This window comes from Gambusia affinis, linkage group LG07 (genome assembly GCF_019740435.1).
Source record: "Gambusia affinis linkage group LG07, SWU_Gaff_1.0, whole genome shotgun sequence".
NCBI classification, from domain to species: domain Eukaryota; kingdom Metazoa; phylum Chordata; class Actinopteri; order Cyprinodontiformes; family Poeciliidae; genus Gambusia; species Gambusia affinis.
Window position 1 is genome coordinate 8,000,619 of NC_057874.1, and position 26,647 is coordinate 8,027,265.

Genomic DNA, 26,647 nt, shown 5'->3' on the forward strand with positions numbered 1-26,647 from the left:
CACGCCGCGAGCTCCTTCCTAATGAGCCGCGGCACGAGCCGGCAGTCAGAACCGCAAAGGATCCCGAAAGAGCAGCAGCGACTTGAGGCACTTCCTCATAAGCAGGCTAAATAAGACGGGGAATTTCGGGAAGAGCGTCCATTAGAAGTCTAAATTTGGTAGAAATTCAAGACCAAGAAAGTCGGTCTGCAGTTTGAGAAGAGAGAGGTGAGTTACTGAACTTTCTCCCCTCCGTCTCTAGTAGAACTTAAAAGTCGGTGTTTTGATTATTGGGACAACAGTCCAGTATCCACCTGTGCTGGCTTCCTTGTTGTAAAGCGGGTTTTCAACATGCCTGCGTTTATGCAGGACAGATTTTGTTGAGAGATTGTTCTTTCTCTGCTTCACAGCGAAACAAAACGTGGCAAGAAGAACACTATTGCCCTCTCGGTTCTTCTGGCTGTGCTGGTTAGTTAACTTTCGAGTAGAGGCTGTAATAAATCACGTGACATCGACACCGAGTCAAACATTTCTGTGGTGAGATGGTAGCGCTGTCTGTTTTAGACTGTTTCTCACGAAAAACTCGAGCTGAAACATAGAAACTCGTAAAATAAAGCCCCTTTAAAAAAATGACTGTATTTTGGTTAAAAAATAAAAATAAAATAAACCTCTGTAGATTGAGCAGTTAACAGCCTCGACCTCTTTCATTTGGGTAAAAACATCGGTATTTAAACAAAACAAATATAAGGACTTTAATGCAAAACAGAATAGTAGCATTACCACTGCTCCTAAAATTACATAATTTATTATTACATGTATATTGCTGTGCTGTATTATTATTACGACACATAAAATCAGATATACATTTTCTTCTCTATAAAAAATAAGCACAGCATTTTTAATAATAACTATAATAATAATATTGTTTTTATTTCACCAGGATGATCAATATGTGTTTTATATCTAAATAAGTGGCAGTCTTTTTTATTTTCAGTCAGCTGACGGGCAGTGTGCAGGAACAGGTGGGTGAGAGTTAGTGCTTGTACCTCATCCTCACACTTTCTCACTTTAAATGATTTTAAAGCCTAAAAGTTCAAACTTGACCCTGATAGTCAGCCCATGCCTTGTTCAATAACTTTTAAAATGTCGACTCTTTATTTCTAAAATGAAATGCAAGAGGACTGTTGTTTGGTTAAGTTTGGACATAAAGCCTCATCTCAAGGACTATATTATGTCTATTACTATTATGTTAATTTTTTTTCTTCTTCTTCCGATCCTGTTGATTTTTATCCCACCTTATCCAACCTCTGGTTGCCGTGGCTTCAGCCTGCCGATGGGTTTGTTTATGTTGTGCACAGCTGAGACTAAAGTCTATAATTATGAGATCTCAAAGGTGCCTGCCTTCACGGCGCACACATCCCGTCAAGAAAATGTGAAAATGTGAGGCTTTAAAGGAACTGCCTTCGTTCGACCTGCTGAAACCGCAACATCTTCCGATTCACGCCGACTCTGAGCACATGACCGTGTTTTGAAATGTTCCCTCCACTGGTTGCAAAAGTCTTGAGTCACCCAGTCTGCAGTTGTGTTTTTTTTTTGTTTTTTGTTTTTTGTCGAGGCAGCGCAGCTTTAGAGCACAGGTAACATTATCCGCCCACATTGCTGTGTCAATATAGGCTTGGGGGCATTGTGGTTTGCTTGGAGGATTCAGCAGAGACATCTGCTCAGAGAGGAGCTGCCCTTTTTCTGTACCGATCACATGATGGTAGCACATGCAAACAGGACAGGCTGTGGCTGCATGGATGTTCAACTCTTTAACAAGAAGCACTGGACGTAGTCATGTCCTTAAAAAAAAAATAAAGCTGAGTTTTGTATTTGTACAAGTACAGTGAAATCACCTCGATTAGAGATCGGACTGCATTACACCTGCACAGACCTATTCTTACAGGCCTTTTTGATAATGGGCAGTGGGAAGTGGTGCAGTGCCTCTGAATGTCGTAGAGGCAGATTGGGGTTTAGTATCTTTCCTAAGGTCATTTCAACATGCAGGCCAGGATCAAGATCCGAAACTTTAACTGGTGTTACTCCTGATGTGCATGTAGATATTATCTGCATGCTACCCTGCTTCTGTTGCTTGTTACTGTTAAAAATGATCTTTTTTGTTCCCTCTTGTGTTCTTCTACTTTTGAGAGAAATGAGACGTCACAGGTAGCTGTTAGTGTTGTTAAAGTAGAGACGCACAAATGAGGTTTTCTCTGATTTCTTTCAATTTTTTTTGCTGTTCTTTTGCAACAGAACCGCAACAGAAAACATGTTCATTTATAGAGGTCGTCGCATCTTTTAAATTGTTTATTGTGGAATTACTAGGATATCTCTAGTTCATGCATCAGTCAGTCAGCCAGAGGTCAGAATCGACTAGTTTTTCAAACCATCAAATCTGATCGTTAATCATCACAAAAATCAGATTACAGGCCTGTTTTGACGGCTAAACACAGACAACGGTGTAACACTCATTTACTTGTGGATTTAAAGCTAGCACTTCTGTCTTACCTGAGAAAAATCCTATTCAGCATTTCAAGGCATAACGACAAAACAAGAACTGAGCAACGCCCCGATATTCTATTAAACCTTGTTAATAAGACATCTGCTCTTAATTGCACACACAGGCAAACACGCACTTGTGTTTCGGTTATTCGCACAATCAGTTCTGGGCGCTGATGGCTTTGCACATCACATGCCTTTGTGCTTTTGTCACTGCTCGTCTCTTTGTCCCAAGCAGCCGTTCCTCCTCGCAACCTGGCATCCTGTTTGACTCCTCTGGCTCGGAGGCTGTTTTGTCAGGCTTAACTAAGCCTTTGTGAACTGTGAGCGAGGCAGAAATGGATACCCCCTGTTTAATGCACGCAGAGCAAATGCGGATGTTCAGTCTCTCAAACGGAGGCAGGAGCCTTTCCTCGTTTGCGCAGCGGGTCTGACGTGATTTGAGAAGTCGGTGGGAGAAGTCAGGGGAGGAATGGGGAGGAGATGCAACCTCTTGACCCTGTTTGTCAAGAGATGCGTCTCCTTATCTCTGTCGTTTTGCATCCCACTATAACCTCATCACTGTTTATCTGTTAGTGTGATCTGGTGGAGTTTGCATATTAACCTTTTGTTAGGGGAAAAACAACAACCTTCTTGCCAGTCACTACTAATTTTAACTAAATACGTCTGAGTTTAGTTCCTGTTTGAGCACATAAGTGGACTGGCATACTGTTAAGACAGACATTAATACAGCATGATATCTCAGAGAGATTTGAGAATGAGGTAAATGTTTATAAAAAGGCAAACTTACTTACATGACCAGGAATGAAAAAAAGAAAATCATGTCACTGGAAAAGCATTGAAAGCCCCTTCTGTTCTGAATTTTTGAAGTGAGTTTTTGTTAAATGGTTATGATTTGTAGCATAAACCTAGCTTGACGTCTTCATTTATTATGAATCCTCTGTAAGTTGATTCTTTCTGCTGAGAGGAAACGTGACTAAAACAAAACCAACTCTGATCTCAAAGACATTGTGGTGGTTTTATGTGAACACTGACTCATAAAACGTTGCCATGTTTGGTACTGGTGGTCATTTAGACAGAAGCTGATGATTGGAAGTGGAGTAGGAGGCCGGAGCCCTACAGCGGTCTTCCTGCGTGAAACAAATACTGAGAACAAAACACGTAAATAGTTGCTGTTTGATTTGATTATCTCTAGTTGCAGATCTGGCAGGCTCAGAAGACATTACAATATTAAATCACTTTCTTTCATCCCCAGCAACGACGTCTTAAAAAGAAAAACTAGATTAATAACAAGCTTCTGACTTTTGGAAAAACATTTGGACTCTTTCCAATTTGTCCTTAATGAAAGAAATTGGTACATAAAGATAAACCTGCATCTCAGCAGTCAACCTAATTATGCCACTTTTTATTCCGCTCCAAACATCTTGCTCCAATTTGTTTGTGACGTGTTCAACCTGACGCATTATTTGTACATATAAAGTCATTTAAATGTAAAAACCCTTGATGTTTTCTGCAGGTAAAACATCAAGTTTTTTGATGACAAGACAATTTGCGCACCAAATTGTCAGATAATATTCTAACAGGTAAAAATTTGTTTGTGTGGGAATCTGGTTTTTCTGATCTCTTCCTGCTTTCCGTCTGTGATCTGTAACGTTCCCCCCTTTACATGAATGGCATCGCCCTGCTTAATGCTCGTCTGGAAATATAACCAACATGCAGCATAAAAACTTGTTCGTTTGAGCGATGAAGTAACAGATAACAGCCACTGCTGGAAACACTAAATGATCGGTGTTTGCGCTGACTCAGGTGAGGCGTTGGGTTAATGCGTTCAGCTGCGGTTCTCTCTTCTACACCATCAACCTTCAAACAGGCTGGGCTGCTTCTGTCGTGTCATGAACGCCGTTTAATGGTGCGTCCCATGGCTCTGTCTTTAATTTACTTTTTGGCAGCCTCGTTAAAGGCCCTGGAACACAATGTGGAAAGACGGGTTTGCTTGTCCGGGAAGGTGCGATCAGAGAAAGCGTTTCATTTTACCGAATCTCGGATATTTCCTGCTGCGGTTTACTATACGTGTGGGAACTTGCTGAACCTTCCTGGCATCTTCGACATCTGAAGCCTGTGACAAAAGGAAAAAAAAAAAAAAAGAATGTTTTCAATTACATTTATAGCTGTCCCCTTTCAGTGAGTTTCAAGTACTTTTTAAAAAGAACAAAACATTTGATGCATTGCGATTTTTATAACGTACGTCTTATGCTTTATAACTTACTTTTATTGGCTTCAAAGGTTTGTTTTTTCTGAGTTTTAATTTCTCAATGTTGTTCAGTCTTTGCAACATCCTGACGTATTTTATCCTTTGTTAGACAAGGAGAAAAGCAAAGTTGTTTGTCCTTGAAACATGGCAGATGTTACAGTTAAGAGATGTATTCAAATCGAGACATTTTAATCTGATCCGTGTCCCTGGCAAAACTCCAGTCCTGATATTGGCTGTCGACTGGGATTTTTGTCAGACGTGCATCAGAGGGTGAATTTTTAACAATCACAGCCTATTTTGGTGTTCAGAGCTCGTAAAACTCTACATGCACGTTTTTAAAAACCTAACAAAACGGTGTCTTCTCTCACAATAATAGCCGTGTTTCACTATTGCAAGTGGCGTTGAAAGTGAAAGAGACGGTATGGATTACTTCAGGTTTGTCATGTGACCTGCTTCCCCTTGGTGACCACCTCTTGGTGTTGGAAAGAAGGATGCACACTACACAGCCGAGACTCTTCTCATTACATTTTCAATATGTTCATGTCAAAACACGTTTAATAGGAAAAACAGACGAAGGAGAATTCACACAAGAAGAAACTTTTTTGTCAAAACACAATTACCTGGAGCCACGATCAAATATACAGCAAGTTGATTAAAACAAGTTGGAATAAAGCAGAGCGATAATTAGCTCATTGCTTGAGCAAAATGTCATTTTATTGAAAATTCTGGCTGTGCGTGTTGTCAGATATAGTTTTAGCAATAACTGATGAGGCGATGTTCTGTGCTGTTTGAATATTGTTGTAGTTTTCTTTATGTAGTGAAGTTGCATTTCACAGCTGTCCTGCAGAAAAACCAGTTAGGGTAAAGTAGTGGTTTGCAGCAGGAGTGAGTGATTTTTCTTTTTTTAAAATGTAGTGGGGTTTTAATACACTTTTTATAAACACAGTGAGATTTAAATATATTTATGGCACGGAAATAAATGTCATGTCGAGGTTATCAAAGTTATCGAGAAATGGAACTTCTTTAGTAATCGATTTAGTAATCAGGAGGAGAAAAAAATCGACAGTTTTACATGAAGTCATCACAGATTTAACAAGGTCTGTTCACACTGACAGACTGGTTTCTGCTTCACAACTAAAGTACATGGAGTTGCACACTTAAAAATACGCTTATCTCAAGATGGCGAGAGTTTAGAGGAATTAACATACCACTACTTGGCAATAGCAGAAGGTATTCTAAGACTTTGAACGTGTTGTTCTTGTTCCACTTCCCTCTAAAAGGAAAGAATGCAGAATAAAATATAAGGCATTTAACAATGTGAAAGGTCGGAGCATTTATTGTGGGCGCGAGGTTTCTTGAGTTTGGACTTTAAATGTTCCAGGGTTTTGGTTCTATGGCAGTCCACTAGCAGCCCACCATGTTTTTGTGTTAAAAATGTCCAAATGTATAAAAATGTGGGGTGCTGTGATGTCACATGGGTTAAGCACAGCCCATATTAGGAGGCCTTAGACCTCGACGCATCTGTCACAGGTTCGAATCCTGGCCTGTTGACCTTTGCTACATCTCTTCCCCCTTCTCTCGTTACCCACTTTTCTGTCAATTCACTATCAAATAAAGACTACTAGAGCCAATAAATAATTTTATTTAACAAACAAAAACATAATCTGGAGATGATACCGTGTGAGGCCAACATAGACCCAGTTCAATGAGTCATCTATAAACCAGCTTAATCCAATCCAAACAACCCTGTTCAAAATAAACAAACAACGCTCAGCCTGGTGGGGAGGCAAGTAAAGCCTGGTGGCCCACCAGGCCTGTAATACACTGGAGTGTGAAACCCAGTGTTTTACCTGAACAAACAACAATGTCATGTGTTTTGTGGGTCACTCTAAACATAGTGGATTAAGTCCCGTTATCTTTACATTCAATGTGTGAACTGTTTGATTTATTTCAATAGCGCCGTTCTTTTTTTTTTTTTTTTTTTTACTGGTTTTATCTTGAAGAGCTGAGACGTTCTGTTCTTTCTGTTTGTTGGTTTTACATCCACTGCGTTCATGCACTTATGGTTACAAATAATTCACAAGAAAACGTTAGCTCCACCCCGAGGCACATTTCAGCCTCTCGTTTTCATTAGTTGCACATTTGCAGTTTAGTTCACACCACCCGACTGGGTCCAGCTTTTGCATTAAAAAAAGATTCAGACATGTTTGTCTGACTGTGACCTGTGTAGAGTTTGTTCCCCTCTTCACTTCTTCTCACACCGACATATTTTTGGGCCCCAACAGCTGCAGATTTCCCCCGCCCCCCAATTCGTAGTCCCACATTTAGCCCTAAAAAGAAGAAAAATAAATCAACTGATCAAGTACAAACTATAACGCCTGCCTTTAACCACCGCAAGGTTTCAGACGTATGTTTCGACATTTGGGTTTATCAACGCGCTGTTGCAGTTTAGTTGCTCATTAATCCGTCACAATAAACCAGAATGCACTTTGTCAGACCTCTGCAAGGAAAACATGAAAGATGTAGATTGTTTTTTTTTTTTCCTTTGTGTTGAGTCAGCAGGCTTTAATAACTGCAGTAAATGATCTTGTTTTTCCGCATGTAATTGGAGGAAAAAGTTCAGGTAATATTGAGAATATTGTAAATGGCGGCGTTGAAGTGGGGCGGTTTCACTGACCTGACACGGTTCACGCTGACTCACTGAAACCTGTGAGCATCTTGTCAAAACATTAAAGGTGTGTCTCACGCTTCAGAGATTAAAAAAATAAAATAAAATGTTAATGTTCCAGTAGCTGAGCGATGACGGCATGATCAGACAGCAATTGTCTGGCTCACAGCGTGTACCTGGAAGATATTTTCATACCGCTGAGCAATTATGTAACAGCCGGGGAAAATTACAAGTGATTTTGCCATGTATTCACACTGGAGACTCTATTCTGCCAGATTGACGCGTTATATAAAAACTATTCATCCTACCAACATCTGCATGTCTAGTGGTCATATAACAGCCTATTTATTTATTTATTTTGATTTGTAAAACGAAGATAAGCTCGCTGCTCTGCTGACGCCGTGCTCACTCACCCAGGAGCTCCTGAGCCTGTTGGACCTGCTTGATCTCTTCTCCCTCCTACGGGCCATTTTTCAACAACTCGATCTCTGTGGATTACGAGACTTGTTTATGATGCATCTTCTGTGCATGACTTTGATTTTAATCTACCTATTGTACACAGTTACATATTTTGTGTTGTCTTTAATGCCGTCCGTGTCATGGAAAAGTACGGCCTTGTTTCTGATTGATTTCTGTGCCAATAAGAAGAAAACTCTGAGTTTTGCCCCCTTTTTTTTTTTATGAATGCTAAAACAATATCAGTTCTTGAAATCTATGTATGAATTATTCTATAATAATATTTCTAGAGTTATTCTATAAATAGAATTTATAATAGGTATAATGATGCATCAAGCTAACAAAGATGATAAACATTGTTGAGTTTTAACCTTAATTAAATGACAATCTGTAATGAGTGTAGTGCGATTAAGAGCAGCTTCAATGAGTCCATGTAGGAATTGTTTTTTAAGGGTGTTTGTAAAACGTTTACAAAAAGTCTTCCTATATAAAATGAAGGTGTCATACATTAACACGGTTTTAAGGGATCTTTCTGTATTATCAGGTTCAGGTTTGATCAAAGTATATTGTAGATTTACAGCAAAAGATTTCAGATTTCCTGTAAAACAGTGAAGTAGCTTGTAGTTGTTGGCAGCTAATGGTTAGTCCATCATGGTATTCCCACCGTGGGCAACAACATTTGACTCTCTGACTGTGTGTTTTGTTTGTTTTTGTTTTTTTCTGTAGGGCAACAAAAATGTTGCCAGATGCACAATCTAGAAAATGTGGATACTTCTTTAAACAGTGTTAATAGCAAGGCCAATTAGCATTCTTTGTTAGCCTAAAGCCACTGTTTTCTTTTTGGCAACTTTTGCTCACAGCAAATTATTTTAAGGAAACTTCTCAAAAGCTCATGTGACAGATTGTTTTTTTGATTTTTTATCTCAATACCCTTACCAGCATTTTCTGTCGACCTGTGACATCAAGTGTTTTATTTCTCCAACACGCTGCGACCTAATTTTATATAGTATCGCTGCATATTTTCAGTGTGTCTTTTTCGCTGGCTTAACAGATTTTTTTTATGTGCCCTAGTCCTCCCTCCAGTGATTTGTTGATTTTCTTGCTTCTCGTTTGGCCTTTCCTCTACCTTCTCCTTTTGGCAATTACACTTGCTCAGATTTTCCACTCCCTCTGGGGAAACAAGACACAAATACAGATGCAAGTGGTCTGAGGCTGGAGATGATTTTTGACAACACGTATTTTGTGTTGAAGAGACTAATTGCTACTCAGGCATTTTCTGTTTGTGGAGAATTGGAAAGTATTTAAGTATTAAGTAAGACATCTCTAGGGCTGAAAAACAAGTTCTTGAACAATAAACTGAATATTTCAGGTGCTTAAGACCTGCATGCAGCAGTGCTGCATAGTTTGGCAGCTGAGTAATGGTAGAGCTTTTTTTTTAAGGAGGTTAAGACTTAATGAACACCTTGGAGACACATCATGGTTGTTTCACTGAACTTGCAGATCATAAGCCAGCTTCTGTAAGAAACCTGCCCTAGATTTTACAAAGTCTTTATTATTATTATTATTATTATTATTATTATTATTATTATTATTATTATTATTATTATTATTATTATTATTATTATTATTATTATTATTATTATTATTATTATCATCATCATTATTCGTTCACCAGACATTATAAAAAGACACACTGCTGCCTGAGATGTGCACATTGTGACTGGATTTGAGTTTTTCTTTTCACTGATAACAGTAGAAGCTGTCAAAGTGGGAATTTCCATCACCTCTCACAGCTATTTAAAGGCAGTAAATAAAATGCACAACTAAATACTTTGTTCACCTCAGTGGAGCAAAACAAGATCTCTGACCGGCCAAGGGCTTAAAATAGCACCTGGATTACCTTTTAGTCCTGGAAGAGGGAGGTGTGTACATTCCTGACAGAAGGTACTTGTTCAGTCAATTGGTGGTGAATGCAGCATGAGAACAAGGGAACATTATCATCTTTTGAAGGATGAATGGTGGCTTAATTAGAAAGAATAATGCTACCTTACAGACAGAGTGTCTCAGTATATTTCTCATGTTTCGTACTATAACTGGTTCTACAACATTGATTTAATATATTTTTCTCAGATGAAACCCGCGAGCTTTAACCTTCTTATAAGCGTTTGTTAAATTTTGATGGTCAGACTTTAGAAGGAGTTTTCAGGACAAGTAGCCGTGGGCCCAGAGTTTTGGAACGCCCAAGAAATATATGTATTTTATGACTTTTCTTTTTGTAAGATCCCATTTAAATGAGAGGAAATGCAGCTTGAGAAGCTGCCTGGGCGGAAAGCCACCTGACACGCCATTGGCTGGTGTTTACGAAGTAGCCATTCATTTTTCTTGCCACTTATGACTGTACCCCAAGAGCAGAAATAAGGAATACCATGGATGTTAGCTTCTGCGAATATGCTAAGACAGTTTCCAGTTTGTGTATTAATGCATATTAAGCTGTGCTTGGGGTCTGAACTATTAAAATAGGGCACTATCAGTGTTTTCAGCTACTTACTGAGGGTCCACTGTGATATTAATGTTAAACCTACCTGGAGTATGAATGATTTTGAGCTTTACTGTTGGATAAAGACATGCCCTGATTGACGGTTTGTTGTTTCTCTAGGAGTCCGGGGTGAGCGGTCACCATGGCACCCTTTCTACGATTTACCCTGCAGGGTTATGATCTGGGCGCTCTGGGCCCCATGGACGGCACACCCACTTGTGCCGTCAAGATTAAAGAATCTATCAGCACAGGTATGACCAAATATATGTGCATGCAAATATTGTTTTGAGTATTTATACTAGTGCGTGACTTTCCTATAATTTTCCTGTTTTTCCACAGAGCGAGGAAAGACCTTGGTTCAAAAGAAGCCCACCATGCGTCTTCAGTGGAAGTCCAGTTTTGACGCTCATATCTATGAGGGTCGTGTCGTCGAAGTGATCCTCTTGAAGAGCTCCGAAGAGCCTCTGGCTAAGGTCACGTTGGGAATGTCTGCTCTGACGGAGCGCTGCAAGGCCTTGAAGACCAAAAACCAAACTGAATTCTGGGTGGACCTTTATCCTTCGGGGAGAATTCAGATGTCCTTACAGCATTTCCTGGAGGACACGGATATAGGTAAAAAATAAAAATAAAAATTCTGCATTTGTAGTAATTTGATTTGTCTATAAAACTTCCTGTGCTTTACATGCTTGTGTTCATGGATTTCTTATAAAGTCCCAAGTTATACAAGTTCCTTCGTTTGTCACAATACATTTTAAACAAGAGAGAATACAGGAGATTTTGGAATGACATTTATTTTAGGCTACAGGGTTTAAAAACAACAACAAAAAAAGTAGTTCCCTGACCGGGAATCGAACCCAGGCCGCGGCGGTGAGAGCGCCGAATCCTAACCACTAGACCACCAGGGATGATGTGTGAGAGGGCTGCAGTAACCTTACACTCACCCATAAACCCTGTGGTCATGTGGCTCCACTGCCTCTCTCTCTAGTGTTGTGTGTTGACCTCTACTGGAGGAAGTGCTACCAAATAGGATTCCTTATTTTCTTGAAACACGCGGTATTCAGGAATATATAGTACTTAAATCCATTATCTGTAAGCCATATCCATATAGCTATGTAAAACCATATGTCCAAGAAAGAGATTTTTTTCAATGAGTTAGATTCTTGTTGGGTTAAATAAAAATCTAATTGCTCTTGCTTTTCCACATTCTTATATTGACCCTTTTAAAGTTGGCGGATGATGTGTAACTTTTCTATGCTACATTACCCTTAATTGCCTGTGTTTTAGGCCTGCGATCCCAATGCAAGTTATTATTGTTTTGTCATTCTGAGCATAACACGAGAAAAAACGGGTTGCAGTTTTAAATAGAACATCAAGTTAAACATTTTTAAGTCTATTTCCATTCCTACATCAAATCTCCCTTCCGTAAACTTTATTTTACGGTTTATTAAAGGCAGAAAAGCTTTTGACGCTGTAGATCAGTGGTGTACAAACTTCCCATAGAAATGAAAATCAGTGGGACGTGCTGCGGTGGCGTAGGGGATAGCATCCTATGCTTGGAGGCCTTGAGTCCTCGATGCAGGTGTCGCAGGTTCAATTCCCAAACCAGATGATATTTGTCGCATGTTTTCTCTCCTCTCCTTCCCCCTTTCCTGTCAGCCTACTTTCATATAAGGGACACTAGAGCCACAAAAGACCCCCTGGAGGGGAGAAAGAAAAAAAAAAATCTAAATCATCAAGTTGAAAAGATGACAGTGCCAAAATAAAAAATGTAACACATTAAAGATGCAAAATCTAACTAGATGTCTTTAAATTGGTTTTGTATTGTGGGAGTACAATTTGAGTGTTAGGAACAAGCCCCACACTCCACCAGTGTCCACCCACCCACTCCACTGGGTGCCCCAAAAATCATCCCAGTGTTCATTTACTTATGCTTAAATAGCTGAGTGGATTTTTTCCCCCTGATTTTTCAGGCTAACTTTCTCTTCCAACAGAGAGAAAGTTAGATTATATCTCTCCGTTTGTCACTCTATTCTTCCAGAGGACATTTGTTAGACTGCTTCTCTTGCAGATTGTTCCTATGTCAGCCCTCGCCCGCCTCCCATCCTCCCATCTATCCTTCTTCTCTTCCACAGCTTTTGTCTGCTTTGTTTGCTTCTCCCACACCTTCTCCTCTGAAAGACCCCCGCTGTACTGACTCTGAGCGGCTCATTTAGAAGAGTATTTGTCTGCAATTAGCCTCCAAACCCAGCTCAGTATTTACAAGGTCATGCCCACATTAGAAAGATGTGACAACTGTGAGATGGTGAAAGCTTAGAGAAAGGTGAAAGAACCTGACTACTGCTCTGTACGTTGGCCAAGGAAGGATTCACAGCAGTTCTGGTTGACAAAATGAACGTGTTAATCTTGGGATTTAATGTATATATTTACGTTTCCCCCTCTGTGGCAGGCAAGCCGCCCACTAAGGCTCCTCCTCCAGAAGGCGTTATGACTCTCAACAGGAGGAGAGGAGCCGTTAAGCAACAAAAGATTCACGGCATCAAAAACCATGAGTTCATTGCCACGTTCTTCCGCCAGCCCACCTTCTGCTCCGTCTGCAGAGAGTTCCTCTGGTGAGACCATTTCCAGTCTCTGTTGCAGACCAGTTGTAACTTCGACAACATCTGACTGCTCTTTTGTTGACTTCTCATGATTTGGATTCTCATGACTTCATACATTTTATTTAAGCAAAACATGCCCACAAACCTCAGTGTAGTTTGTTGGGATTTAATTTGATCGACCAGCACAAAGTCACACAAAATTATGAAGTGGAGGGAAAATTCTAAATGCTTTCCTAATATTTTTTGGAAAAGATTTATGAGAAACTGCAGCATTCAGTTGTTTTTTTTCCCCCCCTCTATTAACTCTGCACAGCTGGAGACCAGCTGTATTTATATATGTTTATTAATTTAACCCTGCTTTAGGCCTCCATTTATGGAGCTTCACCAATCTGTGAGTCAAGCTCCTCCTCCATATATCCAATCTATAGATATTTTTTTTATCTGTTTAGAAAAGAGCAACAGGAAATCTGTTGTTTTTCCCAGCCTGTGTTTTAACAGTGACTTATATTTGCTTACTTTTAGTTTTATTATCCCTTATCTTCAGTTTTGCCTGTAATAAATGCAAAACCACCGAACACACACATTATTGGGTCTGTCGCATTTGGAGACCGTTCTATACAGACATTTTTCAATATGTCAATGAGGTAGAGATCTACAAACCAATCCTAGTGCGACAGTCATTCCAGAAATATTCAAATATTTATATCTATTTTTTTTTCTCTTTTATACAGGGGTCTCAACAAGCAGGGGTACAAGTGCAAACGTAAGTGGCTTCTAAGCTGATGCCCTCCTGTTTGTACATTTTGACCCTCTGGACATTTGTAACCCAGACTTTTTTTCTTCACATCCTAACTTTAACATCACATGTCGTTTGTCCCAGAATGCAATGCAGCCATCCACAAGAAGTGCTTTGAGAAAATCATCTACAACTGCACTGGAACAGCAGCGAACAGCGTTGATACCATGGTGAGCGCAGTTAATGTTCTGCTGCAAAACGTCAACATCGGATCTGGCAACGACAGCGAGACTCTTATCAATATTTTCCTTTTCTTTTTTTTTTTTTTTTCATGTTGTGGTTTCAGCAATGATTTGAAAATGATTCTTCATCTGCACTATTTGTCACACCGATAAAAATACGAGTGTTTAATTTTGACTTTCTACCTACAACCAGCTGACGCGTTCTGATCTCTGTTCACGCAGTTCCAGAGCGAACGTTTCAACGTCAACATGCCGCACCGCTTCAAGTTCTACAACTACAAGAGCCCCACGTTCTGTGACCACTGCGGCAGTCTCCTGTGGGGTCTGGTGAAACAGGGCCTGAAATGCGACGGTGAATACCACAAAGCGCCTTTTGTTTTTTCATTTGTATACATCTGTCTTCCAACTCTGCTGTGGTGCTAACATCCTCACTTCTCCTTCACGCTTTCGCCCTCCGTCCAGCGTGTAACATGAACGTCCACAGTTACTGCCAGGTGAAAGTGGCCAATCTGTGTGGAGTCGACCAGAAATTGTTCGCAGAAGTTCTGTCCCAGTTTGCCACGGTGGGTGGAGAGCTGAGCTTTGCACTCGATTGGTTTTGAAATCCAGGTTGAGGCTCACCCAAAATAAAAAAAAATTAAAAATGTTCACTGCAGAAAAACGACACCCAGGAGGAAGATGACCCAGAAATTGGGATTTATGAAGACAGGAGTTCAATTACAGATCCTAAAGGTAAGAGTTAAACACCCACTTTCATCTTCCTTGTATCGTTTGTTTTATTCTTTGAAATATATTCTGGAATTGCAGTGCTCTGATCAGAATTTTGCGTGGGTATCTACATACATGGTCATGTACTCAAAGTGTCCAAATGTGTATTTCTAGCTGGCGAAAGACCCAAGAGCGTGAAGCCGGCGCCTGCCACGACCCCGGCCCAAGACCCGACCCCGGTCCCGACCTCCCAGCTCCTCCATCTCAAATTGGACAACTTTATACTCCATAAAGTTCTGGGGAAAGGTAGCTTTGGCAAGGTATGCCCTGCTGCGTCCGTCCTTAAACAACCTCACCCTGGGATAATATGACGGCCCCGTGTTGATTAAACCTACTTGCTTCTCCGAACGTCCCGCACCTCCAGGTGATGCTGGCAGAGCTGAAGGGGACGGGTCTCTACTTTGCCGTGAAAGCCTTGAAGAAGGACGTGGTGCTCATGGACGACGACGTTGAGTGCACCATGGTGGAGAAAAGAGTCCTGAGCCTTGCGTGGAACAATCCTTTCCTCACTCACCTCTACTCCACGTTCCAGACTAAAGTAAGAACACTCCTGCTGCCTTCCACTGATCCTGTTGCAGGGTATTGCACATCTCTGTTAGTAAAACAGGTTTCTCTTCTTGCATCATGGTAAACGCTAATGAGGAATAAATTAGAGTGTAGATGGGGGCTAAAAATTTATTTTAATTAAAGCCTCTAGCAGCATATTATTTTAGTTAAGAATTTACTGCTTTCGTTTTTAGACCACCAGCTAAGTAAGTAAGTTTTTCAGCTTATGCTTAACGTCTTCCCGCTCAGTCTTGGCGCTTGTTGTAGCACCAGGGTGAGTCAAGTGCAAATCATCTGGGATGTGCGATTGAAAGAATCCTTTCCACATGCGTACGCACCCCTCTGCACTTGTTGCAGTTACTACTTACTTTATTTCCTCAACAGGTTAAGCTATCTATTCCTCTATTTGCATGATAATAAGTCGATTAACACTATTAGATATAATCCGTTTTCGTTTGGTTTCCTCTGCATGAGAAAACCAAGCCCAGCCCAAAACTGAGGCTTTATTGTTGAGAAAGACGATTCCCAGCTGTTCGTTTGATAACGTCACACAAATCCAGCCTGTGTTATCTAAACGTCACGCCCTCCACTCGCGCTCTTCACGCCCCGTTAGTGAGATGACGGTTATATCTCGTTTTCACAGGAGCACCTCTTCTTCGTGATGGAGTTCCTCAACGGAGGCGACTTGATGTTTCACATTCAGGAGAAAGGCCTCTTCAATCTCACCAGAGCTACGTGAGTACGCACCCAACCTGTGACGCAAAGGTTTGCAGATGCAAAGCGGTCTCGATCGACATGAAACGGTCTGAATTTTCCCCGTAGGTTCTATGCTGCGGAGATCGTGGTAGGGCTTCAGTTCCTTCACGCACAAGGAATCATCTACAGGTAGGACTCTGCTCTTGTGCGTTCCGATCAACCTGAAAATAACCGTTTCATTGGACGTGCATACGTCTGGTTTGTCTACAGAGATTTGAAGCTGGATAATGTTATGCTGGACAGTTCTGGACACATCAAAATAGCAGATTTTGGCATGTGCAAAGAGAACATCTCCGCAGAGAACAAAACCGGAACGTTCTGTGGGACGCCGGACTACATCGCACCCGAGGTTAGACCGAGTCTCCTCAACAAATGCCAAACCTTACTGTTCTTTGATTTGTCTTATTATATGAATAAATGTGTGTGTGCCTCCTGGTGGCCTTGACAAACATTGCACCTGCATGCGACGCAACTCCACTTGTCTCTTCTTTCATAGATCCTGACGGGACAAAAGTACACCTTCTCAGTAGACTGGTGGTCGTTTGGTGTGCTCGTCTACGAGATGCTGATTGGTCAGTCGCCATTCCACGGTGACAATGAGGACGAGCTGTTTGAATCCATCCGGTTGGATACCCCTAACTACCCCAAGTGGCTCACCAACGAATCAAGGAGCCTGCTTGAGCAGGTGAATAATTAGTAGTGTCGAGAGTAGGATGGCACACTCTACGTTTCTGTCGTTTGCGATTCAGTTGTATTTCCTCCTGTCTTTCCTTTCAGTTGTTTGTGCGAGAGCCAAGTCGCAGGTTGGGTGTGGTCGGCGACATCAGAGCCCACAGCTTCTTTCAGTTAATCAACTGGTCGGCACTGGAGAAGAGAGAAGTGGAGCCGCCGTACAAGCCCAAAGTGGTATGGGAGTATATTAGAAGTGTGCAGTAAAGCAGGAGACAGGAAAACAAATGTGTTCCTTAGAAATTAGAATATCGTAATAAGACCAATAAAGAAGTATTTTCAATACAAAATAGTTGCTGAATAAACTGTCCATTCTCACTGTTGTCCAGCAGAAAGTCACTGGCCATAGAGAGGAAGGCCTCAAAAGGCCATGACTAAAGAAGTCTGTAATTCTGTAAGCATGTTAATGAAAAGTTGAGTGGAAGGAAAAAAATTGTGTGCTGACAAAACAAAACAAAAATGGAAAAGTATCAATTGTTCATGGGTTAATTAAAGCAGCATAGGCTTCCTGGGCACCTCAGCAGAGCTAACTAATTATAATTTTTCAATGTCTTTTGAGAAAATAATGGAAATATACCACAAGTGTGGCTAGAAATGGGACTTATGAAAGAATTGACTTACTGAACGTCATTAATTGTGCTGCAGCTGCGTCTGCATCTGTCCCGATTACTGGCTGTTGTGAAACTCATTGAGCTCCTTTTGTTTTTGTTCCTTTGTGTCCACAGAAATCTCCCAACGACTACAGCAACTTCGATCGGGACTTCCTGAGCGAGAAACCCCGCCTCACTAACTGCGACAAGAAGCTCCTTGCAACCATGGACCAGAGTGCATTTAGAGACTTTTCCTTCATCAACCCCAAAATGGAACAACTGATGAGAAAATAGAAGAAAAAAACTCACACAAACTAAAGTTTTAGCTCAGGACACGGAAGTGGGCTCTTGTGTTATTCTGTTTATCTTCATGTGGTGTAGGGGTCAAGTGACTTTTGAGCCTGATCGTAAGCTTTATGGTTCCTCTGATACATCAGGAGATAAAACGACGTTTGCTGGAAGCGTGCGTTGTCTCATCTCCGCCGTCAGACGGCTCAGGTTTCCAACGGAGCGCGAAGCTTCAGGAATGCGAGTTGGACTCGTGGACCAGTGTCGCGTTTTTGTTTATGCTGAAGGGGTACAAATCAATTGCGAGTTTCGTCTTCATTTGTTGGTCGTGTTTTCTTCATTCACCGTATACCATATCACAACTCTTCAATACGCAGGCACAAGATATTCACTCTTTGGTTTTATGAAACTGTATAAACCTGACATTGAACATGCAAACTACGGGAGTTGAATGTACGCGGAGAGCACATTCATTGCAGCACTTTTTGCACGCAGATAGAGATTATAAGGACTTTTGTGTGGAGATGCTTTCCTTTTTTTGTTTGTTTTTTGTTTTTAGATGCAAAATGGTGCTAGAGGTTGCCACTACCGTTTTAATGTACTGTAGACGGTTTAAATTTGATCTGAACTGAAGGGTTTATGTCTTGAACATTTTACTGTCATTGCTTTCCTCCCTTATTCCTTTATGTTTTGTTCTGTTTTTAATATTTGATTCTGTCTTTATGTGAAACGAGTATAAAATAAATTATTACACTCTATATCAAAGTAAAGGAGAGCACAAGTGAAGTTCTCTGGGTCCTCGTGGAACTCGGTGGAAGAATGCGCGGCATGCGTTTAATATCACACCTGTACGTCTGTATGCAATGAAAAATGTTGTTTTATAAGAGAAGTGGCATTTCTGTGTGAGAACAGATCTTTAATATGTCATATGTATGTTACAATATTTAAATACCGGGATTTAACAGGGAAATGATGCAACTCTGTCTAGACAAATCATGTGTTCGGCTGTTAACTGCTTGATTTTAATGGAGTCCTTTTGAAATGTCCATCTTTTACAAATGATTCTGAATAAATATACTTGCAAATTGAACGTTCCTTCTCGTCTACTGTCCACATTGCACTTGATTAGCTTTGGATTTGAGGCGTCTTCAACGAGACACTAAAATTTGGGCCAAAAGCAAATCTGTGAGATTTACTTTTTGTTTAACTGAAAACATTTTGCATTTGAGGAACAAGTTTGTAAAATTCAGCTTTCCTATGAAACGACATTGATAAAGTCATGAAAAGTTCCACACACCGCTCGGTTTTGTTCCACACACACACACACACACACACACACACACACACACACACACACACACACGCACACACCCCCACACACACACACACACACACACACACACACAACTAGACTGCCATCTAGCGGCCACAAACTGACCTGCAGCTCCCTGGTCAGTGAAGAGATGAAGAAGAAACGTGCCCGCGTCGCGCACGCCAGGTGTGTGACCTGTCCTCGTCCTCTCAGTCTGGACCCGGCGGTGTCTCACCGTTTCCCGCGGGATGACCAACAAAACCAGAACTCTGCGCATACATGACCCTCAGTGTTAATTTTTAAAAGACATTCCTCCCTGCAAACGTATGGTTTAAACCTTCCGTAGCGTTAAAGTTGAAGTACAATTGTGATGGATAATCATTATTAGGAAATGGCACGGTCAAAAACAAAGATGCATGATGTGTTTACTCTTAAAAAAAAAGAAAAGAAAAAACAAACAAACAAAAACGCAGCTTTTCATTTGGTATCGCCTTTTTTCCCCAAAATGCTTCGCAACAGCAGCAGCACCTTTACTTTTGTTGAATAAATCAATTAATTAGGAAATAAATTCCCTCCCCTTTGATGAATTCATTGCTCTCCCACTATCTTCGCAGTTAAATCGAGACACTGTTTTATTTTTTTACGGTTGATTCCATCAGAGGATAGTGTATTCCTATCGGCTGGATTCTCTTTTTTTCTCTCTCTCTCCCCCTTTTGTCATAACAGGCGTAGGGTTGGTCTATTGTGGAGGATTATTTTTCAGCAGAAGCCTTTTTTATTAATCGTTCGAGTGAGCTACAAAATGTGTTTCAGCTCCGCGGTTCTATAGGAGCGGGTTTCACAGAGGAGAAAATGCACTTATTTGGTCGAGGAAGCGCGTTTGTAATGATAAATGGACGGACTTTGAGCGTTGCACTCACACTGTCAACGCATATTTCCAGCAGTTTCTCCCGCCCTCTATTCCGAAAAAAAAAAAAAAAAAAAAATACGACTTGCCATCCGTGAGCAGCGTGTTGTGCGGGATCACAATGTGTAGTGCTGCGATGTGATTTAATTAAAAGTACTAACTCACCCTCGTCTTTATATCGCATGCTCCCCCACAACCCAATTAGAAAATCGAACAAGGAAGGAAAACAAAGCAACTCGTTCATCTTTAACAACATTCAGTCGACTTCTTTATCTCGAAGTGTGTTTGCTTTTGATGGGAACAATACGACACTTATCGAAAGTGGGCCGATTAGCCTGTGTGCGAGCAGTTAAATTCAGCTGAACCATCAACTATAAGTCCAAATTCCGCTGGGGATTTAAAAAAAAAAAAAAAAAAAAGAAGAAGAAGAAAAAGCACACCCTCCCCTGACGACCATTTCTGTTACTGTAAATGAATGTCAGCGGGAAATGTCGGGATCTTTCTTTCATTTTGTGTGCTTGTTATAATTTTCCGTCTCCACTCTGCTTGTCAGATGTTTTATTGTGTGTGTGTGTGTGTGTGTATGTGTGTATGCGTGTATGTGTGTGTGTGAAGATGGAAGTCGGGATGATGATGATGAAGCCAGGCTCAGAGGCATATAGGCGGCAGAACATGCGCAGTGGACACTTGTGCCATATTGGAATGAGGTCGTGAAGGAAAAGCGCATCAAGCTAAGGGAAGTTTGGAGACTCGACCCTCCACAGTAAAAGGCCCCGCTTGTTGCCTGGGCGACGGTTGGCGCCACAGATATTGACGAGTAGAAGCCGCGTGAGCGTCAACGTCGCCGCCATATTGAAGACAGGCATTTTCTTTGGATACACAAAATGCAAATTGTGATGTGAAATATATCATTTTACACGCTACGGTGGTTGCCTTTTGTGTTTCGGTTGTTGTTAATGTTTCCAACCAGAAAGGGAAAACGTTTTGCTGAAACCTGAGAGTTACTGACAACTCTTTAAAAATCATCACTAAAATAAAACACCACATCTGTTAAATAAAACATTACATTCATATTGCAAGTATGTCACAGCCATTATGAATAATTTAATCTACAAGAATATTTTAATCTAGCAGTAGCTGTAGTTTGAAAAATAAGTTCTAACACACTTGAATTTGAGTCACTCTGACCTGCAGTTTGAGACCTAAAAAAATCCCAAGGTCTCATCTTCTTACACTCTGAAAAGTGTGAGAACACTTACACTTACACTTCATGGATAGCCAAGTACAGGCTATCCATGTAGCCTGTACTTGGATAAAGACACTAGGGATGACACTAATAAAAAGTAAAAAGGAGGGAATAGTTGTAGTAGATGAACAACAACAACAACAACAACAACAACAACAACAACAACAATAATAATAATAATAATAATAATAATAATAATAATAATAATAATAATAATAATAATAACACACAAATGTGCTTAAATAACTTCTGCAATTCAATTAAATCTAGTAATCATTTTCATCCCAGAGAAAAATTAAATAGGGAAATTAAATTACATAGTTCGGGGACAAAAGAATCATTTCATCAGTATAGACATAATAATAATAATAATAATAATAATAATAATAATAATAATAATAATAATAATAATAATAATAATAATAATAATAATAATAATAATAATAATAATAATAGTCACTATTATTATTATTGTTATTATTATATTTATTTTTTATTTTTATATATTTTTTAATTTTATTGTATTTTCAGAGGTAAATTGAAATAAGTGAGCATTGTATACATTGACTTGAAGACGCATTGATTTGTCCGAAATATCGACACTATTAGTTCTAAAATACATTATTATTCACCGGATGGCTCATCATTGTTTGCTGACATTCAACTTTTGTGCTTTTTTTTTCAATTTCAAGCGGTATGCCGTGCCTCGGCGTTGGTTTCCAAGGCGACATGCCACTCACAACATGGCGCCGCACTGACTTATCGTTTCCAGGGAGCAACAAAGCCCAAACCTGCGCCTACGGCTGTACGTCTATGGCGGTGGCGACCCGGCCGTCTTATTTTGAAAGGTTCCCCCGGTACTCCGGCTTTTTCACTCACGCTGGATTAACACTGCTGCGAGAGCGAGCAGGCGGAGAGGAACGGCATCTAAAAAACCGACTTGGAAAAACTACTTATCGGTAAGCGGGGAATTTGGCGACTAAATATTCACGTACTCTGTGTTGTTTTTCACGTTTTCCCAACGGTGTTTGGTGCAGTGGGCACGCGTTCGCCTTTTTTCCCGTCTCTCAAAAAGATGAGTCGGCTTCGGTCGAGTGTAAGCGCCCTTATTGCTCACCAAGCTTGCTCCTATATTGCTCCCCAGCCGTGACGTTCAGTAACTTGACTCGGACACAGTCGGTCCCACCATGTGCCCAAAGAGTCCCGCACGGCCCTGACACGTTTCGGGTCGGGGTTTCTAATTCATCGGATTCGCATTTTAATCCAGTACGTGTCATGTTTTGCTCAGTGTGAAAGTTGGAGCGTCGGCGCAGTGTTAGTCTCTCTCTGCAAAAGCCATTCTTGGCCCCATCTCTCTCTCTGTCTCTCGGTCTCTTTCTCTCTCTCCCTCTCTCTCTCTGTGTTTCTAAATGCAGCGGTTAGTCCGAACAAGCGTTGCAATTGTCAGGCTAAAAACACTTAAAAGCTTCTGTGGAAATTTCCACTTATTTGGCCTTGAAGAACTCCGTATATTTCTAACGTCGAAGCCTTACATAATGAAGGTTGCACGACCTCATCCGATCCGCTTCGCTGAGGCGATCGCCAAAATAAACTAAACGCGGGTTTGAGAAGCTGGTGAACGCGAGGATGCGTTGCACGAACTAAACTGTTGACGTTTTCCACGTTGACTCAAAGCAACCGATTATTCATGTGGCCTCTTAACTTCCCTATTGTGCAACTTGAGTGATCCGCTGGCAGCGCGCTGCTCCGACTGACGTGCCGCAGCAGCTTCTCTGCAAACGCACGAGAAACTGCTGGCAAAACAGCAAAAAAAAAAAAAAGTTTTTTAATTTATTCATCTCCGTCGTGTTTTTTGGTCTGAAGTTGTAGCAGTATGGATAGATATGGTGGGTGTAAGCAGGCCAGCTCGTGACTTTTAGAGACTACATTACATGTTGTCCATGTTAATGCAGTTGGGGAAGTTGAAGTTTTTAAAATTTCCTTATAAAGTGGGAGCTCCATATGCTGGTCGCCTCCTGGCTGCTAATATCCCAATACTACGTCATACGTCAGCCATAATTTATTAGTTTAATTTTTTAAGTTTACTGTAGTTAGATTTTGGAAAAAGAAATATTGCAGAAAACGTAAGCCAAACGCATTCCAACTAGAAAACACCAATCGACTAGCCAGACATCGATATCTGACCTGAATGCTGAAAAAATATCCGATTTTTTTTTTCTTCTGTCATATCAGTTAAATGGATCAAAACTCACACTATTTTAGCCTACAGGAGCACATCGACCAGCATTGTTTACCTGGCTAGTCTGCTTTGTTTAGCTTCATAAAAAGTCCTATAATTTTTAGAAAAAGAAGTGCTTTGATGCATAAGTAGACATAATCTTGTAGTTCCTTCATTTTATGTTGGGTTTCCAAATTACTACCTCACATCAAAGAACCCGCTGCATGTTCCTTTCTCTTTTATCTTTTCTAGTAGGTTAGTGCAGGGAAACATGGACTCTGCATGTCACAGCTGGAAGAAAAGTGAAACCTGGATTGGCCAAAAAAAAAAAAAGCCTGATCAGGGCTCCTCTAATTAAAACTTGAAGCTCATCTTTCCAGAAATGCTATTCAATATCACATTATTTACTACGTTCATTGGAATATAAAGCCTTTCCATGCTGTGAACTAGTAGCTACAGGTATCTATTAGATTCTCACGATATGATAATCTTCGGTATAAAAGTACAATATCATCACCATGACAAATAGACATTTAAATATATAATATTCATGTAGCATTATGTTCTTCTATTAAAAAAGAAAAACAACAATCATCCATTGTTCTGCTTAAAGAATATAACATTCCTAGCCCAAAATAATGCTACTGTATTAGCTATTTTGACTCTATTATGTGGAGTTAGCACGTAAACGTAGCGCACATATATTCTGTTTTTTCTTTTTCCTTTCCAGAATATGACATTTCTCTTTCTTTTAAGCAATGTTAAAGTTTTTTGTATAGGCCAGCTGACTGGCAGTGCTCAGCAACAGGGGATATGCTCTGTATAACTGGGACGAAAAAACCCCCAACTCTGGTATTGCCAAGAATGGTTTGATGGAAAAACATTGAAATAGTATAATTTTTAAGACATTAATGCTTGTATTTATTTATTTTTTTTCTACAACAAATACACCAAGTATCTGTTTACTTTTATTTCGTTTGTTCTGTTGTCACAATAACTGCATCTCCAGAATGGAAAGAAATGATATCAAAGACATAAAAAAAGATTGATAAGTGAACACCTCCGCTGGGTTTTAGAAATTATACTTGTAATATTGTATCGTTTGTAATACGTTGCGCAGCATCAGCAACTACAGTGATAATAGTAATATTAGGATGATTTAAGATTACTGGCTTTTTTTTTGTTTTGTTTTGTTTTTTGAAAAAGAAAAATTTCTCAAAGGTGATCATTTTCCTTCTATTCTACTCTGAGGATGTTTTTTTTTTTTTTATGTTTTTAAAACTTGGAGCCCCGTTCTTTCTGAAGTCATAGCAGCGTGCGGCTTGTTTCTATGCAACAAACACTAAAGCAGATGAAGGCTGTGAGTCTCTGCTGAAGGGATTTTTCTACACTGGTTCATTTCACTTCTGCTCTTTTGTGTCCAATATTTTGCTTTTTAGTTCCAGCCAAACTTTCTTTTCTTTTCTCTTCTCTCTCTTTTTCTTTTTCTTTTTTTGTCATGTCGCAGGAAGGTCTCTGAGTGATTAAAGAAGTTGGCGGTGCCGGATCATTTTGTGGTGGTAATTACAAGCCTTCACAGACGAGACCTTTTCCCTGTTTTTTGCCTTTTCCTTCCAGAGAGAACTCATCTTTCTCTCTGGAACCCAAATTCACTGTTAGCAGCTTTCATTGTTCCATTTAACGCCTCGATTTCTGGTGAACGTGATGCTTTCTAAACTATTTGGGACCAAAACAGAGAAACTTCAGGTGAAGCAGACGTGCGTTCTTCTTGAATCCTGCTTTTATCCTTCTTTGGCAGAACCATGCCTTCGTCCTGTAGCGGACTGATGCCAAAACATCTCCGGCAGTGCAGGGACTCGCCTTCACTTTTTCAACACCTTACCGTCTTGCCCTCCCGCTCAGTCCCAGGCTGCATTACATTTCAGTCAACCGCAGTGCAGAGAGCAGTTTGTTAAAAAAAAAGAAAGAAGTGATTTATCTGGGTGAGTATTTTATGTTGTTATAAAGAGCTCTGGAGCTAAAGCACGCTGTTTTATCGGTGGCGATTTAGTCGGCTACAGAGCAGCCTCAAAATCTCTCCATCTGAATGAGCTTTCCTCCCCGTCTTTAGCATCTTGTCTAATCTCCACAGAACAGGCTGGGTCTCGGGCAGCGTCACGTTCTGTCCGCCAGCAGAAGCAAATATGTAGATGAGCTCACTTTTTAAGAGTTGAACTTTGTGAAAGTACGTTTTACGAGTAGGAGTAGGAGACGAGCATACATCTCCTACGAGCATTTATGCTCGTCTCGTAGGAGATGCTCTTAGTTATAGGGCACCTGTATAACTAAAGGTGCTGTTTAGCACTTTTAGTTATACAGGTGCTAAAGAGCAGCTATAACTCTTTTTTTCCTTCTGCACATCGTGATAAAAGTGGTGACAAGAAACAGGTTTTTGAAAGTTTCCGGCAGTGTTTTTAAACTTTGCATGCAGTCAGAGCGTCGTATAAATGATGAGTAAAACTTACAATTTCTCCAAAAAGATTCTTTGCCGCATCGAATCCAAAAAGGCCACGATTTTATAACTGGTTTTTGTTCTTAATAATTGCTAATTAACCAGCTAATATCATTACGTATACGTTATGGTTATTTAAAAAAAAAAAAAAACAACAACCAGAAAATCAAAATTTTTTTTTATTGGCTCAAGTTTGTGAATTTAAATAAAAAAAGACAACTAATAACTTTTACATTCAATAATCAACATATCATCTTTGCAAAGGTTGAATCAATTGGTAGTTTTCTTTAAATAAATTCTATCAGGTCATGTTGCTTCTGCACAGGCAGTTGATTTTGCTATTAGCGATAAAGTCTGTGATCGTTTTCATATTGTCAGAATCTCAGACATGCTGAAGAAATACGTTCCAGCTTCACTAATTTCAGGAGAAAATCCCTTTTTGTTTCTCCCCTGCCTGATCGCCACTTACGTTGGAAAGCGAGCGCCGGTGAGCTACGGATGCCACCAAGCGGAGTTTCGGGGAGACGTCCCTCTGTGTTTTAGCACGTTGACACTATCGGGTTGCTCTTCCCCACCCGGGGACGTTGGAGCCTTGATTTATTTATTTTAGAACTGTTGAGGATGTGATTCGGTAAGTGCTTGTAAAGGGGATGTGCGGCGTGGATCTCCTGTTGCCTCCTCGTGGCCATGCGTGTATGAGCGCGTGCACATTTGGAATTTGTCATTTGTCTTTCGGGTTCAGTCAGAGTGCCCGTTGGCGTGAGATGGAGGCGGGCCGCAGACCACTCTCTGC

At 40.4% G+C, this 26,647-nt stretch overlaps 2 protein-coding genes, 1 long non-coding RNA gene and 1 other non-coding gene across 7 annotated transcripts in view; 2 read left to right on the forward strand and 2 right to left on the reverse strand.

The window, feature by feature from the left end:
* On the forward strand, nucleotides 1–18,774 carry LOC122834367 (protein kinase C delta type-like). The gene is made up of 17 exons (XM_044122759.1): nucleotides 1–207; nucleotides 10,549–10,679; nucleotides 10,768–11,040; nucleotides 12,875–13,037; nucleotides 13,757–13,788; nucleotides 13,906–13,991; nucleotides 14,226–14,355; nucleotides 14,466–14,566; nucleotides 14,660–14,735; nucleotides 14,886–15,031; nucleotides 15,136–15,309; nucleotides 15,961–16,052; nucleotides 16,140–16,202; nucleotides 16,284–16,422; nucleotides 16,570–16,758; nucleotides 16,851–16,979; nucleotides 17,528–18,774. The coding sequence occupies exons 2-17, from the start codon at nucleotides 10,571–10,573 to the stop codon at nucleotides 17,684–17,686; spliced, it is 2,061 nt and encodes a 686-aa protein (XP_043978694.1). The 5' UTR covers nucleotides 1–207; nucleotides 10,549–10,570; the 3' UTR covers nucleotides 17,687–18,774.
* LOC122834368 lies at nucleotides 1,118–22,815 on the reverse strand. Its single transcript, XR_006371186.1, has 3 exons — nucleotides 22,678–22,815; nucleotides 19,119–19,261; nucleotides 1,118–4,633 (listed from the first exon to the last, which is right to left on the reverse strand). It is a non-coding gene; the product is annotated as an uncharacterized LOC122834368 (long non-coding RNA).
* trnae-cuc lies at nucleotides 11,262–11,333 on the reverse strand. The gene has a single exon. It is a non-coding gene; the product is annotated as a tRNA-Glu (tRNA).
* Nucleotides 21,883–26,647, forward strand: part of sfmbt1 (Scm like with four mbt domains 1) — a 25,477-nt gene continuing 20,712 nt past the window's right edge. For all 4 annotated transcript variants that reach the window (XM_044122755.1, XM_044122756.1, XM_044122757.1 and 1 more), the window contains exon 1: nucleotides 21,883–22,104. In XM_044122755.1, coding sequence (XP_043978690.1) covers nucleotides 21,959–22,104 — 146 coding nt within the window. In that variant the 5' untranslated portion in view covers nucleotides 21,883–21,958. The remainder of the gene's footprint in view (nucleotides 22,105–26,647) is intronic.

Excerpts from the sequence above, each read along its gene's own strand:
- LOC122834367 (XM_044122759.1), top strand. The coding sequence starts at position 10,571 with ATGGCACCCTTTCTACGATTTACCCTGCAGGGTTATGATCTGGGCGCT. Across the intron at positions 13,992-14,225 it reads CGAACAGCGTTGATACCATG|TTCCAGAGCGAACGTTTCAA; the intron begins GTGAGCGCAGTT and ends CTGTTCACGCAG. Across the intron at positions 16,423-16,569 it reads CGGACTACATCGCACCCGAG|ATCCTGACGGGACAAAAGTA; the intron begins GTTAGACCGAGT and ends CTTCTTTCATAG.